The sequence below is a fragment of the Peromyscus eremicus genome, chromosome 19 (genome assembly GCF_949786415.1).
Source record: "Peromyscus eremicus chromosome 19, PerEre_H2_v1, whole genome shotgun sequence".
NCBI lineage: Eukaryota > Metazoa > Chordata > Mammalia > Rodentia > Cricetidae > Peromyscus > Peromyscus eremicus.
The window spans coordinates 21,975,594-21,993,425 of record NC_081435.1 but is presented as its reverse complement, the minus strand read 5'-3'; the positions used below and the strand labels follow the sequence as shown (position 1 = coordinate 21,993,425).

The 17,832-nt window shown below is 38.4% G+C and overlaps 1 protein-coding gene across 1 annotated transcript in view; it reads right to left on the bottom strand.

The window, feature by feature from the left end:
* Positions 1–1,023: 1,023 nt before the first annotated feature.
* Positions 1,024–17,832, bottom strand: part of Wdr36 (WD repeat domain 36) — a 33,950-nt gene continuing 17,141 nt past the window's right edge. The window contains exons 14-23 of the mRNA XM_059246333.1: positions 17,322–17,487; positions 17,031–17,139; positions 14,536–14,615; positions 8,681–8,788; positions 6,939–7,036; positions 6,404–6,549; positions 4,672–4,791; positions 4,433–4,514; positions 2,938–3,125; positions 1,024–1,203 (exon numbers count right to left, since the gene is read on the bottom strand). Coding sequence (XP_059102316.1) covers positions 1,054–1,203; positions 2,938–3,125; positions 4,433–4,514; positions 4,672–4,791; positions 6,404–6,549; positions 6,939–7,036; positions 8,681–8,788; positions 14,536–14,615; positions 17,031–17,139; positions 17,322–17,487 — 1,247 coding nt within the window. The 3' untranslated portion in view covers positions 1,024–1,053. The remainder of the gene's footprint in view (positions 1,204–2,937; positions 3,126–4,432; positions 4,515–4,671; positions 4,792–6,403; positions 6,550–6,938; positions 7,037–8,680; positions 8,789–14,535; positions 14,616–17,030; positions 17,140–17,321; positions 17,488–17,832) is intronic.

Sequence of the window (17,832 nt, the reverse complement as noted above, 5' to 3'; positions counted from 1 at the left end):
TCTCTAAACTAATGCTGAGCAAGAGTACCCAGGTGTATTCTAGGAGTAGTTTTTAGAGCATGGGTCCTTAAGAATTGCTTACTCTTCATTTGTTACTATTTGAGCAGGATCTCATGTATTCCAGGCTAGCCTCCAGCTATGGTTTCCAGTGTCTTTCTAGTCTTCCAGCCTTTCCCTCTGGAGTGGTGGGATTGCAGGTGCACACCAGCAAGCCTGGTTTATACGGGCTCTGTGCTACATCTCCAGCCCCAAGAATTGCTTCATTTTAATTCCTGAGTTGCTAAAGCCTGGGCCATAGAAAAGAAAATGATGACAAGTGTAGTCAGCAGTTTCTTCCCAAATAAACATGTCAGAGGAGGAGGAGAAACTGTCAAAGCCAGTCTCAGTGGAGCTTGGAATCTCCCTGTGCAAGTACCTGCTGCACCTCTTCCTGGTGCGCCTGCCTGGAGCAAGGACCTCTCACATTTTGATCTAACAAAAACTTGTTAAGGAAGGAGTCAACAGAGAAAGCTCTAGATCCTGTGCTATAAACTAGACGTGCCGCAGGTCCCAGACAACCTTACTTGGACTCTTCTGTAACACAGGAGGGCTGTACCACAGGTACCAGACATAAAGCACAGCTTCAAGAACCAACAATTTATGCTTCATCAAAAGCCACCCAGAAAAGAAACACTCATTTTTCTAATATAACAAAAAGCATTTTTAGAAATACATTATAGATCTGCTTTAATTGACATTGTCAATTTGATTCAGCAAAACTTCATACTAAATAGACACAATTATATGTAACATACTGAAAAAATACTAAATGGCAATAATTCAAAAAGCCTCATGTATGTGACTAGTGTGAAGGAACTCAGGTGGTTTTAGATCCCCTAGGTGTTCAGAGCATAAAGAAGGTATAGTTCTACAGCTACAAGGTGTTTTGCACTTAGAACACAGAACACTGCTGGTCGAGCATTGCCAGCACGTCCTTCCATACTGAGCTGGGAATGAAGACAAGTTCAACATTTCACATACAGCTTTGATTTCTGTAATCACTAAGTTTATTTTTTACAACAAAGCACTTTTGATATAATTTAAAATACACATGCTTTGATTGAAGAGAGACTGTAAATGAGTCCAGTCTTCTTCTACCTGTGACGACAACTTTGCCAGTTCTTCTAACAGCACTGCTTCTGAAGGGAGCATCTTGAGGTGTAACTGCAAAGAAAAGTATGATGGTTAAGTTGGACATTTTACTTAAGAATATTAAAATTTTGATTTTTTTCTACCAAGGAACCTAAGAAAATAGTATCTAAATATTTCTTTCTGAAATGGTGGTTTATTGTTCTCTGATTTCCTGCTGTTCCATCAAACTACTTTTTACTTCAAACTTTTTTTCATTCTTCCACACCACAAACCCCAGTTACCAGATTGTGCTTCCAGTTTTCTTCTCTATACCCTACTGATGATGGTCATTGATTTTAGTTTCTAAAGATTTATGCAAATTTGTTTGTAGGGACTAACATTTGGTTAACAGAGGAAAACCTATAGACACAATCTGGGATTTCTTTAAAAAAAACAACCTATCTGGTACTGTGCAAGTATTCAGCTTGTAAAGGAATTTAAAATACTTGTGTCTTCAGCACATTACACCACCACAGTGGACCCACAAAGCACATCTCTATTTCATTCATCAAAAACCAAGTTGTGCCAAATTACTTGAAACTGATGGTGGTGAATACTTTGATTTCAGCAGCAGACAAAAATGAACAAACAAAAGAACCTGACTTTCCCTTATGATCACAGGAAATTTAAAAAAACGTAACTACTTAAAAAAGTTAAGGTTCAGCACAAGTAACAAACAGATGACAAACAGGGATAAAGTCAAAATTATGCCAAGTAATAAAATAAAGACTACAAAGCGCATAGCCCAGACAGCTGTTGTTTAGTTACAGTTAGCCAGAGTATTCATCAGGCTACCTATTTGACTGGCTACCTACTTGACCCTGTGGATGCAGAGCATGTCCATCTGTTGTAGATTATTTTAAGGTGTGTTACTTCGTTTAACTCTGTGAAGCTGTGTTACTGTACCTGTCAAAACACCTGACTGGTCTAATAAAAAACTGAATGGCCCAGCTAGCTCAGTCAGCAGAGCATGGAACTCTTTTTTTTTTTTTTGACAGGGTTTCTCTGTGTAGCTTTGCGCCTTTTCCTGGAACTCACTTGGTAGCCCAGGCTGGCCTCGAACTCACAGAGATCCGCCTGGCTCTGCCTCCTGAGTGCTGGGATTAAAGGCATGCGCCACCACCGCTGGGATTAAAGGTATGCGCCACCACCGCCCGGCTGCATGGGACTCTTAATTCCAGTGTCATGGGTTCATGCCCCACATGGGGCGCCAAAATATTTTCTTACTCTTTTGGGGGCCCGCTACCCAGCTTCCAAATAAATCACACATGGAGGCTTATTCTTGATTATGAATGCCCGACCTTAGCTTGACTTTGTTTCTAGCCAGCTTTTCTTAAATTATCCCACCTACCTTTTGCCTCTGGGCTTTTCCTGTTCTCTTACTTCTATAAATCTTACTCTTACTCCATGGCTTGCTGTGTAGCTGGGTGGCTGGCCCCTGAGTCCTGCTCCTTCCCTGACTGGCTACTTCTTTCTTCACTCCTTCATATTTTTTCTTCTTTTTCCTCCCAGATTTTTCCTTCTATATATTCTCTCTGCCTGCCAGCGCCACCTATCCTTTCTCCTGCCTTGTTATTGGCCGTTCAGTTCTTTATTAGACCAGTCAATTGTTTTAGACAGGCAGAGTAACACAACTTCACAGAGTTCAAAATGCAACATAAACAAAAGTAACACACCTTAAAATAATATTCTACAACACCCATCTTTGCAGAATATTGTTTAATAACACTACTACAAAGGAAGGGAAGTTTCTTACATCTCACTCACCTTTAAAAACAATGCAAGGTATGCCTGGGCTAACTCAAAGTCACGCTTTCTGTCCAACATCATCCCGATCATTTTCAAAAAGGCTTGCATGACTTCTACTGAGCCACCATCATCGGGAGACAAGTTTCGCAGCTCTGTTTCAATTCCTGATGGGCCTAATTCTTTCAGAAGGTGAAGAGCAGCTTCATCTGTATTATTGTAGAAGGAATCTAGTTATTTCTTACAATTACTTAATTTAAGAAGCTACACTCTTCCTTCATACCCCCAAGCAATATATATGTAAATGGAATCAGAATTTCTTTCTGTGCATGTTTTTTTCACATTACGCCAAGGTTAATGAAACAGTAAAAATTTCAATAGCAGTAAAAGTACTAAAAGTCCTTAACATTTTGCATTGTCAGGAATTTAAACTTTGCTGCTCTTAAAAAAATCCCAAATCTTCACAGTAGACATTTCATTAATCATAAATCAATTAGAACAAAAAATCTGTAACATGAGGTCATCGAGGAACATACTGCACTGTTAACAGTGACTACCATCAGGAACAGGATGAGGTGGGCGAATTACTTTTTCTTTCTATCACTTGGTTATTAAGATACATCAACAATATAGAAACACACAAGGGGAGGACTCCAGCCTGTTCTATCAACCCCAAGGCTCCTCTAGAGGTCAGCACTACTGTTTACTATGCATCCCATGAAAACACACTCAACACCACCAATGTTATCCGTCCCTTGCTATCTTAGTCTATGGTTTTAGCTTTTGAATCATGACAAAAATCTGATTGACCTTGTTTTCTGTCCTTTAGTATATCTTAAACAATTGTTTATTCTTTATTCTTCAATAAACAAGAAAATTAGTATCATTCTCTGACTTTTGCCCATGTAAACTCAAGTGATAATGGTATGAAACACAAGCATTCTGACCATAAAACAAGAAGATGAGTCAAATTTCTCAGGAGAGTGACCATTTTTAAAAATTGCTTATATTTACTATAAGCTACACAGTAACCTAAAAAGTTTAAATAAAATAAAATTTTCCTTTAAAATTGCATATAAAATTTACCTAAAATCTTTATAAATGTAGTTATTGTAATAAATATAAAATTACCTGAAATATCTGCCTTTGCTATATTAAAAACCACATTACTAAGCAGATTCTCAAATGAAAACAAGGAGCTTGAGGTTCCCTGTTGGAACTGGCAATGCAGCACTGAAAAGCACATGCTGTCAGGGAGTTCTCCTTCCAAACACAATCTGAGCTTCCATTCAGAAGGCTGGGAAGAGTCTCAATAGACTTACTATCAACATCATCTGAATTTAGTCATTCAGTCAGCATAATTGAAAAGCTATGTTGCTGTAGATTAGAGCCAAATTCTCAACATCTTTATTTTTACTTATTCTTTTATCTACTATGAACTCTGTTCAACTTTTCTCTCAGATAAACTGAACCAGAAATGAAGAAACTTGTTGAAATATTTCATAATTTAACTTACACTGATTATTTACCAATCCTTCTTCAAGTTTCAGGTAGAAATTTGACTTTTGAGCCAAAATCCCAAGATTTACCACCTTTGACTTAAATAAAAACAAACACACATTATTTAAAGAACATAAATATTACTCAAAATACAGCTTATAACTTAAATGCTTCTTAATTTACTCTGTTTATGACACTGGGAGCTATACAAAGTGACAGACACCCCATAACTTACAACACTGATCTGATTCCTACCTGCTGGGGGTCCCCATTCTGCTCAGGTACAGCAAACCTGGGTACAAGCCCAGGAACCGTTGGGATGAAAAATGGTGCTGACTGGGGTACTTTGGGTGGCTCTTTTGGTTTATTCTTTTTCTGATGAAGAGAAAATGAGGAGAAAAAAGACTAGTAAGTATTTATCCTAGTAACAGTTTTGAATGTCTTAGTACAAATGAAATTGAAAACAAACATCAAAATGAACAGTAGGAAGAAAAACTTACCACGTAGAATGTTAAAATAAAATCATTTTCAACAATGCTGTAGCTAGCCTTCACTCAGGCTTCCAATGTATAAGTGCTGCTCGGGAGCAGCTCTAAGACAACGTTCTTGTTCACAAAATGAATTGCTATACTCAGTATCTCTTAACAAAACAAAATATAAACAATTTAACAAATGGCTAGTCTCCAGAAGAAAATTCAAAACTAGAAGTTCAGACTCCCCCATTAGAAATAATTTGCTAAGATTTTGGAGAAATATGACCTTAATTCTTTTTTTTTGTTTGTTTTGTTTTTCAAGACAGGGTTTTTCTGTAGCCTTAGCTGCCTGGAACTCGCTCTGTAGACCAGGCTGGCCTTGAACTCGTAGAGATCCGTCTGCCTCTCTACCTCCCAAGTGCTGGGATTAAAAGTGTGTGCATCACCACCTAGAGACCTTGATTCCTTTAATTTTGTTGGAATTTAACTTTTTTTTTTTTTATAATTCCTGCCTACTACTACTTCTTCTTCTTTTTCTGTTTTTTCTTTTTTGAGACAGGGTTTCTCTGTGTAGCTTTGGCGCCTGTCCTGGAACTCACTCTGTTGACTAGGCTGGCCTTGAATTCACAGAAATCCACCTGGCTCTGCCTCCTGAGGGAATTTTAACTTTAATACTTTTAAAAGAAAAATACTATTGCCAATTTATAAAATATTTCATATCGTAAAAATTCCACTGAAAGTTCTATTGTCAGAATTTCTATTTTATGCAAAATTGTTATTTTTTTCATTATGTGCATGTGTGTGTGGGGGTTTGTGCCCTTGAGTACAGTGACGACAGAGGCCAGAAGGGGATAACAGATCCCCTGACGCTGGAGTTACAGGTGGTTTTGAGACCCAATGTGGGTGCTAAGGACTGAACTCAGGTCCTCTGTAAAGCAGTACCTGCTCTTAACCATAGAGCCATCTCTCTAGCTGGAAAAATTTCTTCAAATTGTTCTGTCTTCAGGGATAAATGGGCTCCCTTTGTTTTCACCACTACAGTATCATCAGACATCCCTCAGTCCTGCCTCATGAACTCACTTGCTGACTCTGACACAGAAAGTTCTGAAAGTCTACTTAGCAGCAGAAAGAACATGCAACAGTAAAAGGTTAATTGTAGCTTAATAATAATAATAATAACAACCCTAGTATAACTTTCTTAAACATAGCAGTAAGACACACACATATTTAGATAACCACTTCTCTTTCTTTTGTTTTGAAAGCAAGAAATATAACTTATTGAACCAGATATTAAAATAGCCTGGTTCTAAAAGCCCTGCAGTCATGGACTGCTTCTGCTACAACCAAACACCTGCAGTGCGCTTAAGTGGACATAGAGAAGGGACCTCTGTGATGACATCCATGAAACACCATCAAACAGCAGAGCCTGATGACCACTCCCCTCAAACCCTCAAAGCAGGAAATGCTGCTGGAGTACAGGCTGGGACGCAGCCTCAAGACTACTACAATGTTACCTTGATAACATCAAGATTCAGAAGGTTTTTCCAGCGTGACTCAGGGAGAAGTGACAGAGTCACCAGGTGCTCACTCAACTGTTGTGGCGACTCATACTCTATCATTTCATCACTTGGCTCAATCTGTTCTTCCAACACTTCCGGACCTTAAAACAGACGCTCAGGTAAGACAAATGAAGGCCAAAGCTCTATCATATAAAATAACTGATTTCATCCCACATTCATTTGCATTTTATAACATTCAATCAATGTAGCTTTGCAAACTCTGTTCCCATATTTCCTTTGCTTATTCCCTTTTCCTTCTTTCCTCCTATTAATTATAATTCTCATCAGTAGACTTCAAATACTTTTACACTGGTATACTTTATATCTCAAAGATATATCATCAGTTATGGCTTTCTATAAATTGAAGTCATTCAACATATTTTAAATCAGCTAAAAAAACCTTTGAATGCATTACATTTTGATTTTTTGTAGTAATAACCCAACAGATTTTTAATACACCTCAGAAATTATTTTGTTATTTTGTGATTACCTTGGGTTTGACAAGTCCCAGGAAGCATCACTACCGAAGGGACATAATCTGGAGGAAGTGGTCGTAAGGAGACAACTGAATAGAGGGAAATATTCGACCTGAGCAAGCAAAAAGCAAGTATTTTATAATAGTATCATTACTACAGAAACATTATCTTCAGAGAAACTTTAATATCTGGTAATGATCTCGAATTTGGCCAGAGACTACAATGGTTAACTAGTTAATACCTCAAAAGAGACTATTAATTTGAAAATGTTATCATAAAAAAGCTGTATAAACACATTAATGGGGCTGGAGAGCGCATAGCAGTTAAGAATACTGGCTGCTCTTCAGGAGGATTGGGAGCAATTCCAGCGCTAACATGGTTGTTTTACAACTGTCTGTAACCCCAGTCCCAGCAGATCCAATGCCCTCTCTGGTCTCTGCAGGCACTGTATGCATGTGGTGCATAGACAAACATGCTAGCTAACCACACATACATTAAATAAAATAAATGAAGTTTCTGATTTTTTGAGACAGGGTCTTACTATACAGCCTTGGCTAACTTGGAACCCATTATACATAGAGCAGGCTGGTCTTGAGTGCTGGGATTAATGGCTTGCACAACCACAGCAAGCCCGAGTCTCAGTTTTGAACATAGTACAAAAACTTGTTGACAAGAGACTAGTAGTAGATAGTATTTTAATAGGATAAAATAACTTCCATATAGCATTTGACAAATACCAATCTTTACTCAAAAAAGCATGGTACAAAGAAAGCTTGAGAAAGTGAGCTAAAGTGAATACCCTAATTATATTCTTGGGTGCATTAAATAGTTGTCAAGTGGCCTTTTCTAAAAGGGCTAAGTGATCATGCTTCTGCTATGCATCTGCAAAGCAGCCCCTAGGTGAGTGTTCAGGATAGGAATATCTGTACTAAAGTAGGGGCAGATTTCCCTATACTTACGATATGAATCTCAGTGGAAAACAGAGTGGGAACTCAGGTCCCAAGTCATATTATCAGCCGTACTCTATGGAGAAGCACCACACTCCTACACAACTCCCTCCTCCCTCAACTGCTACCAATCTATTAAGTGCTCAAGCTTCACTGATTGCAGATGACACGTTTTACTTTTTAAGATGGCCAAAATGATAATTTAAATTGACTTTTTTCCCATTAAAACTGGAAAATATTTTATAACTAGAAAAGACTGATAAGGTAGACTACGCGTGCAGTCCCAACACTCATCAAATTGAGACAGGAAGATTACAAGCTTAAGACCAGCATGCAATAAATATACAAACTTCAGGACAGCTAAAAGAATTGAGTTTATAAACTCAGGAAAGAAATAAAATCTAGTTGCATGCAACTAGACTCCATCTTAGGAAGCACTTTGCGCATGTGTGCCGTACTTTATATTATGAAGCACACTAAAGTTCAGCAGTGATTAGCCAAGGTCACACAGCTACACAGAGGGACAAGTCCTAATGGGAACTTCCTTTGCTAATCTTTGAAATCTCTTTAGCAAATCAAAGACAAATTTAATAATAGACATAAATGATGTAACTTAGAATGTAAACTTGAACAAAGCTGTCTAAATTATCACGCATCAGTTGTAGATTCATGGTAGATTAATTAGTCTATGTGACAGTTATATATAAAAACAAACGAAATGGCAATTTTAACCCCCACTGATTTTGACCATTGTCATCTTCCTCCTCCTCCTCCCCAAAATAAAAGAGGTAGTGTATGAAAGAACTCACCACAGGTAAATCCCAAGGTGATCCACATGGGAAGTTGCTAGAAAGTCTCCAGTTGGGGACATAGTGACATTGAGAGGAGCCGAGTCCAACAGGAAGCAGTCAATAAGGCTACAAAGAGAAGTTTAAGTACTTAAGCTCTACTTGTAGAGGTGTACTCTTGTTTATTTATTTATTTATTTATTTATTTATTTATGTTTTTCGAGACAGGGTTTCTCTGTGTAGTTTTGGTGCCTTTCCTAGATCTTGCTCTGCAGACCAGACTGGCCTCGAACTCACAGAGATCCGCCTGGCTCTGCCTCCCAGTACTGGGATTAAAGGCGTGTGTCACCACCGCCCAGCTGTAGAGGTGTACTTTTAAAAAAAGTATTTTTTTTTACTAAAATAACAAGCAACAAAAGTTGGGGAAAAAGTATTTTGTTTTTTACAAATTATAGCCAGAAAGATCACTAAGCACTGCTTTGTCAACTAAGCTGCTATGTGAAAACAGACAACTGGGAAGAACCAAAACAGTAAACAGACTGATAAACTGGAGAGGATTCAACAGTAAGGAGAATACAAGAAATACTGTTTTTCTTACCCCAGTTTTGGTACACTATATATTGAGAACAATTTTAAAGACATCACACATCAGACATTGAAAGTAGAGTAGGGAGGGACCATTATGCAAAGCATACCAACACAACCTGCACATCTTGATAGTGAGCCACTGAATGTTTTTGAGGAGATGATTTCATAAAGAAATTCCCCATCAGAATAATGCAGAATACATTTGAACAGGAAGAACAGTGGGATTGCAGTAGTAATCATCTAGCAGCAAAAATCTCCAGAGCATGGTTAGTGGCTGCAGAAAGTCCAAGCAGGCCAGGGGGGCAAGAGAACGTCTAGAGCAGAGGCTCCTCAGCCTGCTGGAGGAAGAATACCTTCAGGAAGTGCAGGCAAGTTCTTGTTGTCGTTTTTAAAGATTTACTTATTTTACTTATGTATAGGAATGTTTTGCAAGCATGCATGTATGTGCACCATGTGTATGCCTGCTGGATCCCTTGAAACTGGGGTTATGGATGGTTGTGAGCTACTATGTGTGCTAAAAATCCAACCCCAGTCTTCTGCAAAAGCAACAAGTACTCCTAACTGCTGATCCAGCTCTCCAGCCCCAAAGTAGACTAGTTTTAAAATTATTAAAAAAAAAAAAAAAAAAAAAAACCACGTCAAAGACAATACATTTTTCATGGAAACATATAACAAATGTCTGAAGTTCAGGCTCTATGCTCATACATGTGACTGAAGAGAGATAATAGCACCCAAGTTGTCCCCTGCTCCTGTATTTTGTGCTTACAAGTATCCTGATGTGAGCACTTGAGTGGAGTAACTAATGCAATCTTTACCAGCCTGTGAGACACAATCATCTTTCCCTATAGATCAGAAAACCAAGTCTCAGTGAGACTTAAAAACTTTCTAAGATAGAAAGCAACTGACTTAGATTTAAGCCCAAGCAGACTGCACTTTTAACCACACAATTACAATAAAACCATAGCTGTAATTAAAGATACACAAGCAGTGTATGGGACACACCACAGCAGTGCAACTGTCCATGGCAGCTCTTCAGGGAAGACATTAAGTGACAAACCCAAAACGAGAGGGGGGAAAAAAACCAAAACAACTAACAAACGCCAACTGTATGTTCAAGATAATCACTGTTGGCCAGTTCTCTGTTATGGGAAAGAGAGGCAATAAGCGACCGGTCTGGCTTCTGCTTAAGCCTGCATGGGAAACTCACAAGAAACACTTGTGGTAGGGACTTAAGACAAGGAAGCAAAGTGATCAGCCACTTAAAAGCCAGTGAAGATTAAATGTCAAATTATTTCTCTTAATTCACACAACCTGAACAACTCAGAGTGGACAATATTACCCCAGCATATAAGGCACACCATTTCCTCATTTGTTACTTCTCCCTTGTCCTGAAGCACAGCAGAGGTTGAAGTATGCAGGGGTGAAACCCCTACCATGTTTTAGTCCATCTGTTCAGAAAATTAACTGCTGGGGCAAACTTGTTCTAGTTGAGAATTCAATTTTGTCAATTTCATTGTGCAACTTCATTTCTACAGCTGTAGTGTGTGGGTAGACTGGCCTTCCACGGTGTAAAGCACCAAACTGAGGAAGCAGTTTCCACATATATAGCATATTTCCACCGTCACCTACGCTCACAAAACTTCAGTGTGCAAGCTTAATCCCAGACAGAAGTCTCCTGATAACCCTAGAAAATGAGAAGTCCCGGGTATGTTGTCATTTTTCCTGATGGACATTAGCATTCAGAGGGATCTAATCTTTTAACATCAGAGCCTTGCATATACAGAGGAACATTAAGTTATTTCTATTATTCCAGAAAACTGAACTAGTGTTAGCATATTTTATTGCTGTAGTGGCAGAATCACTTTCCACAGGAATTTTCAGTAAGGAGAACAAATGGATGCTTCTGCCTTAAGAGAAATGTTATAACAGCATTGTCTTCTAATTTGTCTCATGCTAAAGCTGCACGAAATGTAAAGCTGAGGAAGGAACGAGATAAAACCAAATGCAAACTTCTGCTATAAAGCCATTTAATCATATGTATTTCTCATCACCTAGAGAGTTAGCCTGAATGTCCAGTAGATCAGAAACCAGAACAGAACACAGGAGTGGCGTCGGCATTAGCTGATGCACGTAACTTCAGGGATTATGAAGTCTACTTACATTTGCCATCAGTGAGGTGAAGAGGTGCTATAAAGAGGAGCAGCTCCAGAGGGACACAGCTGCGGGGCACTACACTCAAATATTCACTCAGGCATCACCTCACTTTTTAGGTTGCATAACAATATACTCATTTGTGTTTTTAATTAAGGATACTTATTTTCATTTTATGTGTAAGAATGTTTTGATTGAATGTAAATATGTATTTTATATCATGTAGTGCTTGCCGAGGCCAGGAGACAGTATCTGGAACTGGAATTACAGACAGCTATAAATCACCTTGTGGGTGCTGGGAACCAAAACTAGGTCCTCTACAAGAACAGCAAGTGCTCTTAACTGCTGAGCTATCTCTCCAGTCTGAGTATATTCATTCTTCAAATACTTACCATGCTACATAAATGATGAAAATGTTAAAGAAGAAAAAACAAAGAACCAAAGGTTGCTGTTCTGGTATGTTTTTAAAAGGTGGAATCTAAACAAATAGCAGCTTCCTAAGCTTCTACACTAAGACACCAGCACTTCTCTATCACCTGTCTCCTACACTGAGACACCAGCACTTCTCTATCACTCGTCTCCTACACTGAGACACCAGCACTTCTCTATCACCTGTCTCCTACACTGAGACACCAGCACTTCTCTATCACCTGTCTCCTACACTAAGACACCAGCACTTCTCTATCACCTGTCTCCTACACTGAGACACCAGCACTTCTCTATCACCTGTCTCCTACACTGAGACACCAGCACTTCTCTATCCTCTGTCTCCTACACTGAGACACCAGCACTTCTCTATCACCCATCTCCTACACTGACACACCAGCACTTCTCTATCACCTGTCTCCTACACTGAGACACCAGCACTTCTCTATCATCTGTCTCCTACACTGACACACCAGCACTTCTCTATCACCTGTCTCCTACACTGAGACACCAGCACTTCTCTATCACCTGTCTCCTACACTGAGACACCAGCACTTCTCTATCACCTGTCTCCTACACTGAGACACCAGCACTTCTCTATCACCTGTCTCCTACACTGAGACACCAGCACTTCTCCATCACCTGTCTCCTACACTGAGACACCAGCACTTCTCTATCACCTGTCTCCTACACTGAGACACCAGCACTTCTCTATCACCTGTCTCCTACACTGACACACCAGCACTTCTCCATCACCTGTCTCCTACACTAAGACACCAGCACTTCTCTATCATCTGTCTCCTACACTGAGACACCAGCACTTCTCTATCACCCATCTCCTACACTGAGACACCAGCACTTCTCTATCACCTGTCTCCTACACTGAGACACCAGCACTTCTCTATCACCCGTCTCCTACACTGAGACACCAGCACTTCTCTATCACCTGTCTCCTACACTGAGACACCAGCACTTCTCTATCACCTGTCTCCTACACTGACACACCAGCACTTCTCCATCACCTGTCTCCTACACTAAGACACCAGCACTTCTTTATCACCTGTCTCCTACACTAAGACACTGGTCCTGGGGCTGGAGAGATGACTCAGAGGTTAAGAGCACTGGCTGTTCTTCCAGAGGTCCTGAGTTCAATTCCCAGCAACCACATGGTGGCTCACAACCATCTGTAATGAGATTTGGCTTCCTCTTCTGGCCTGCAGGCATACACACAAACAGAATACTGTATATATAATAAATAAATAAATCTTAAAAAGAAAAAAAAAAGACACTGGTCCATTCTTAGAGAGCATGACATAACCTGAACAAAGCTGATATGGAAGGTCTTCTTCTTGTGTTTATCATTTTGCTCAGCCATTTACAGTGCAATCCCTTGGGCAAATTACTAAATCTCTTTAAGCCTCCTTTTCCTAACTTGTTCAACAGAAATAATAATAATACTAATGATGATGATGATACCACCATGTTTACGGACACAAAAGAAGTGGAAGTGCAGAAGCACCCAGTACCAGTGTCATGCCAGCTTAGTTGACATTAAACAGCATCTGTTGTTTGATATCGCCTTTCAAGTTATATGTTCCATTCCAAATTTCAGTCCAAGAATTACTTGTTTTTTTCTTTAATAAAAATATTCCTTTGTCAAATTGGTGATTTCACTTTTTTCTAAAACTCAATGTCTTGTTTCTTGCTTGTGCATTAATCTTAAATAGTGTTCATCTAAAACATACATATTTAAAAAAAAAAGTTGAAACCTTACCAGGTTTAAATCTACTCAACTAGTTACTAAAATAAAATGTTCAGCAGATAGGCTATTGCTGAATCAAAGCTTCAAGGCTTTAAGTGCTACTTTCAGACCCTAGTTTTCCATTCCAAAGATAAACTTGCTACCAAAAAAGTCACCATTCTTATTTTAACTCCAATTCTATGATACTCATTTTTGGGAAACTGCAACAGGCCAGGATGTAATAGATTACCAGTATTTCTAAGTATCTTCAAACTTCTGTTCTTCAGTCTTCAAGCTAAGCTAAACTAACTACACTTTGCTTTACTCTACAGTAAGTGAGAAGGGACACACCTGTAGACAAAAGTCCCCAGGGATTACGGTGGACTCACTCACTGGCTCCTCAGCTGTGCTCGCTCTCAATCAGATGCACAGGCTAGAAGGTGGGTGTGATTTCTGCCTATAGCAAAGTTACAGGGAAATGAGAAATACGGGTATTTCCTTCCTAAAGGTCAGACTGCTTGCACATTTGAAGTTAACCAATTCCTGAGAATGTGCTGGATTAGCAGTGAGTTCCACTCAGCAAACAGATTTCTGACACTGCTGTATCATTGAGAAAAGAGAGAAAAATAATATCGAGGAAAGCTATGGTCTTTTAGTTTTTAATTAAATTCAGTTTGAACAATAGCAAAAATCCTCAAAATAAAATTTGGGCTCTACTTTAGAGTGCCAAGACCACACGGGCTTTCTCAAGATTTACACACACCACTTCTGTATCTGTTTTGCAGAAATGAGTAAGAGATTGGCATTTACCTTGCTCATTTGATTTGTCATGCTACTGTCTGACACTGAAGAGATCAACGACACTCGACAAGTAAAACATGCCAACCACATAGCAATAAACAACAGGCAAAAGTCACATGTTCAGACAGTGATTGAGAAATCATCCGAGGGACTTAAAAAATGAACTCACCAGCCAGATGGAAGGTCCCAAGTCCTGACAGAGCAATCCATTGCAGCACTGATTAACCAACGGCCATCAGGACTGAATGTCTTCAAAACAAAACAAATATATATTTTTTAATGTATTTTTTATATATTATAGATATTTTTATGTATACTACATAGGTATGCATATATAGACACATGTATACACATGAATACCTTAAAGCATACAAAACTTGAAAGGATTTTAGGTTTCATGAAATGATAAATGTGACTGCAAAATTCAGACTTTTAGTTTACATAAATAAAAATGTATTTCCTATTTATCACTTCTCTGGAACTTACATAAATATTAGGTTTTTAAGTGAATCAAATCAGGTTCATTAAATTAACATTGTGCCAATACTTATAGCACTATTTATTTACCTAAAGAATTAATAAACTGTGACTACACATCATTATTAAAAGTAAATTTTAAAAAATATTCAAATATTCTGAAACTGTGGTTATAGATATTCTGTACTCTAATTTCAGCTGTAAAGATTTGTAAATAAAACAATGTTGCTTCTCTGAAAACTGTATCTACTGTACTTAACCCTAGGAATTTATCTAAATCACTATGATTCTGAAGATAGAGAATGAAAATTCTGTTAAAACCATGTTAACAAAGAAATCCTACTTTTACAGTAGGATTTCAAAAAAAACCAAAAACAACCTTTTCCCTGTAACAAAACTTTTATTTCCAAGAATGAGCAAAAACATTTTCAAAACACAATGAGGTAACAGATTCCTGATGCCACTTTAAATATCTGTTTCCAGCTATAAAAGGATGGACAAGAGGTCCTCCTCCATGTAGTGTTGACAGCCTTAGCTTAGAAGTGAAAAAACTCCAAAGGAAAAATTAAAATTTATATATACCACAAGGATTATTTATTAGCAAATGTTACCGAAGTAAACTCAAAGCTTATCTATTCATCAGGCTGCAGCAAGATTACCAAAACTCAGACTTTAGGTGTGGGCAGCTCAGTCTGGGGAGGGGTGGTGCAGATGTGGAGGATGGGAAAATCTGGCTCTCAGAGACAGGCCTGTGTTACAAAAGCTAACACGAGGGATTAAATGGAAGTGAACACCTCTGAGCAGGAGAAACTACAGATACAAATGGGGAAGTAAAAGCTACAAAGGAATAAATAGGAAGAGCAAGCTGACAACAACAGATGTTTTTAAAATGCTACTTCATCATAATATCTCATTCCTACCCTGGTTCCTCCAGATACTGTCAAAACAAAATCTGCTGAAGGCAGATTTTCTCCAAGTTGCACAATGTAATTCCCTAAACCAATTTCTCCTACTTTTAAAGGAAAGAGTAAAGGACTGTCAATTCTGACTTCTGCTCATAAGTAATATGGTTGTTAACTACTAGCTTTATCATTCAGTAGTTACCATTTTCTTATTTTTTTTCTCTTTTCAAATAAATAAATCTGCAATTAATACTAGATGATACCATATACCCAATACAGTCCTCAGTTAACAATTTTAAAGGTTTTAGGTTTATTTAAATATAATATAAATAAATATAATATACTTTAAAATCTGCTTATGTTTTAACAGTGTTACACATCCCCATTGAGAAACATAACGAAAACTTATTTTTATTGAAACCTTTTGTAGTTTAGTTATATAAATTCTAGAGTACATAATCGGGGAACCCACAGAGACAGCTGACCTGAGCTCCTGGGAGCTCATGGATTCTGGACCAACAGCTGGGGAGCCCCCATGGGACCGACCAAGGCCCTCTGTATGTATGTGACAGTTGTGTAGCTTGGTCTGTTTGTGGGACTCGTAGCAGTGGGATCAGGACCTGTCCCCAGCACTTGAGCTGACTTTTGGGAAACTATTCCCCATGCTGGGTTACCTTGCCCAGCCTTGATACAGGGGGAGGAGCTTGGTCCTGTCTCAACTTGATATGCCATGCTTTGTTGATGGCCAAAGGAGGCCTGCCCCTTTCTGCATGGAGATGGAAGAGGATGGGAGGTGGGAGGAGGGAACCAGAGGAGAGGAGGGAGGGAAAACTGTGGTCAGTATATAAAATAAATGGAAAAAAATTTAATAAAACTTAATTAAAAAAAAAGTCTAGAGTAATATATCAGAACAAATCTGTTGTTCGACTACATAAATTCATTACAAATAGAAAAAAAAGGTAAATTCTCTCAGCTCATTTTAAAACTAAATGAAAAATGATATATTCACACTCAATGGAACATTCACTCTACAAAGTATATATCTGACTTTATTTAAAGACAAAATAAACTCTGGCATTTATACTTCAATCTGATAGTATCAATTCTTGGCATAGTAATAAACCATTTCCCAAAGTTTTCTTAAAATCTCTTTAAAAATTAGCCTGAAAATTAACACTCATTTTGAAAATCTTCTTAAAAATAACAAATTCAATTACTTGAACATCTTTATCCTAAACAGAAGGAGAAATGAGTGAGGTTATTTCAAAAGCTGTTTTGTTTTTACCATGTCATTTATTTGGCCTTGGTGTCCAGAGAACTCTCTGACAATCTTCCTAGTTTCTATGTCTAGGACAGTGATGGAGAAGTCATCCAAGGCAAGTCCCAGAATGCCACTGGGAAGATAAACGCACAAGTTTAATAAACAAAGAAAAAACATGGGAACCCGAATTTTGTTAATTAAAATATATCTTTGAGGAAATTAAACTATGAAGTTATTTACCAAAATGCTTTTGGTTTCTTCCCACTTGGTAATTTGCTTTGCTTACGAGTTTTCACTAAAAACAAAAATGTTTACCTGTCCCTATGGAGCAGCATCATATTTGGAGATGAATCAAGGCTCAAAGAGTGGATTAAAACCTTGCTTTTAAAGTTCCAGAATTTGAGTAATCGTTCACTACCAGCTGTAACTGTCAGCTGGTTTAATCCATCCACTGCAACACCTCTAACAGAACCTGTATGAGCTTTTAAATACATGTTGAAAGAAAAGAGAAATCAGGATTGGCAGGCAGTATCTCAACAACAGGCCAAGTGACTCTTTTATCCAAACACCTCAAGTCTCATTAGTGATAAAACCTACAATACTGCCGGGCGGTGGTGGCGCACGCCTTTAATCCCAGCACTCGGGAGGCAGAGCCAGGCGGATCTCTGTGAGTTCGAGGCCAGCCTGGGCTACCAAGTGAGTCCCAGGAAAGGCGCAAAGCTACACAGAGAAACCCTGTCTCGAAAAACCAAAAAAAAAAAAAAAAAAAAACCAAAAAAAAAAAAAAAAACAAAAACAAAAAAAAAACCCTACAATACTGAAATTA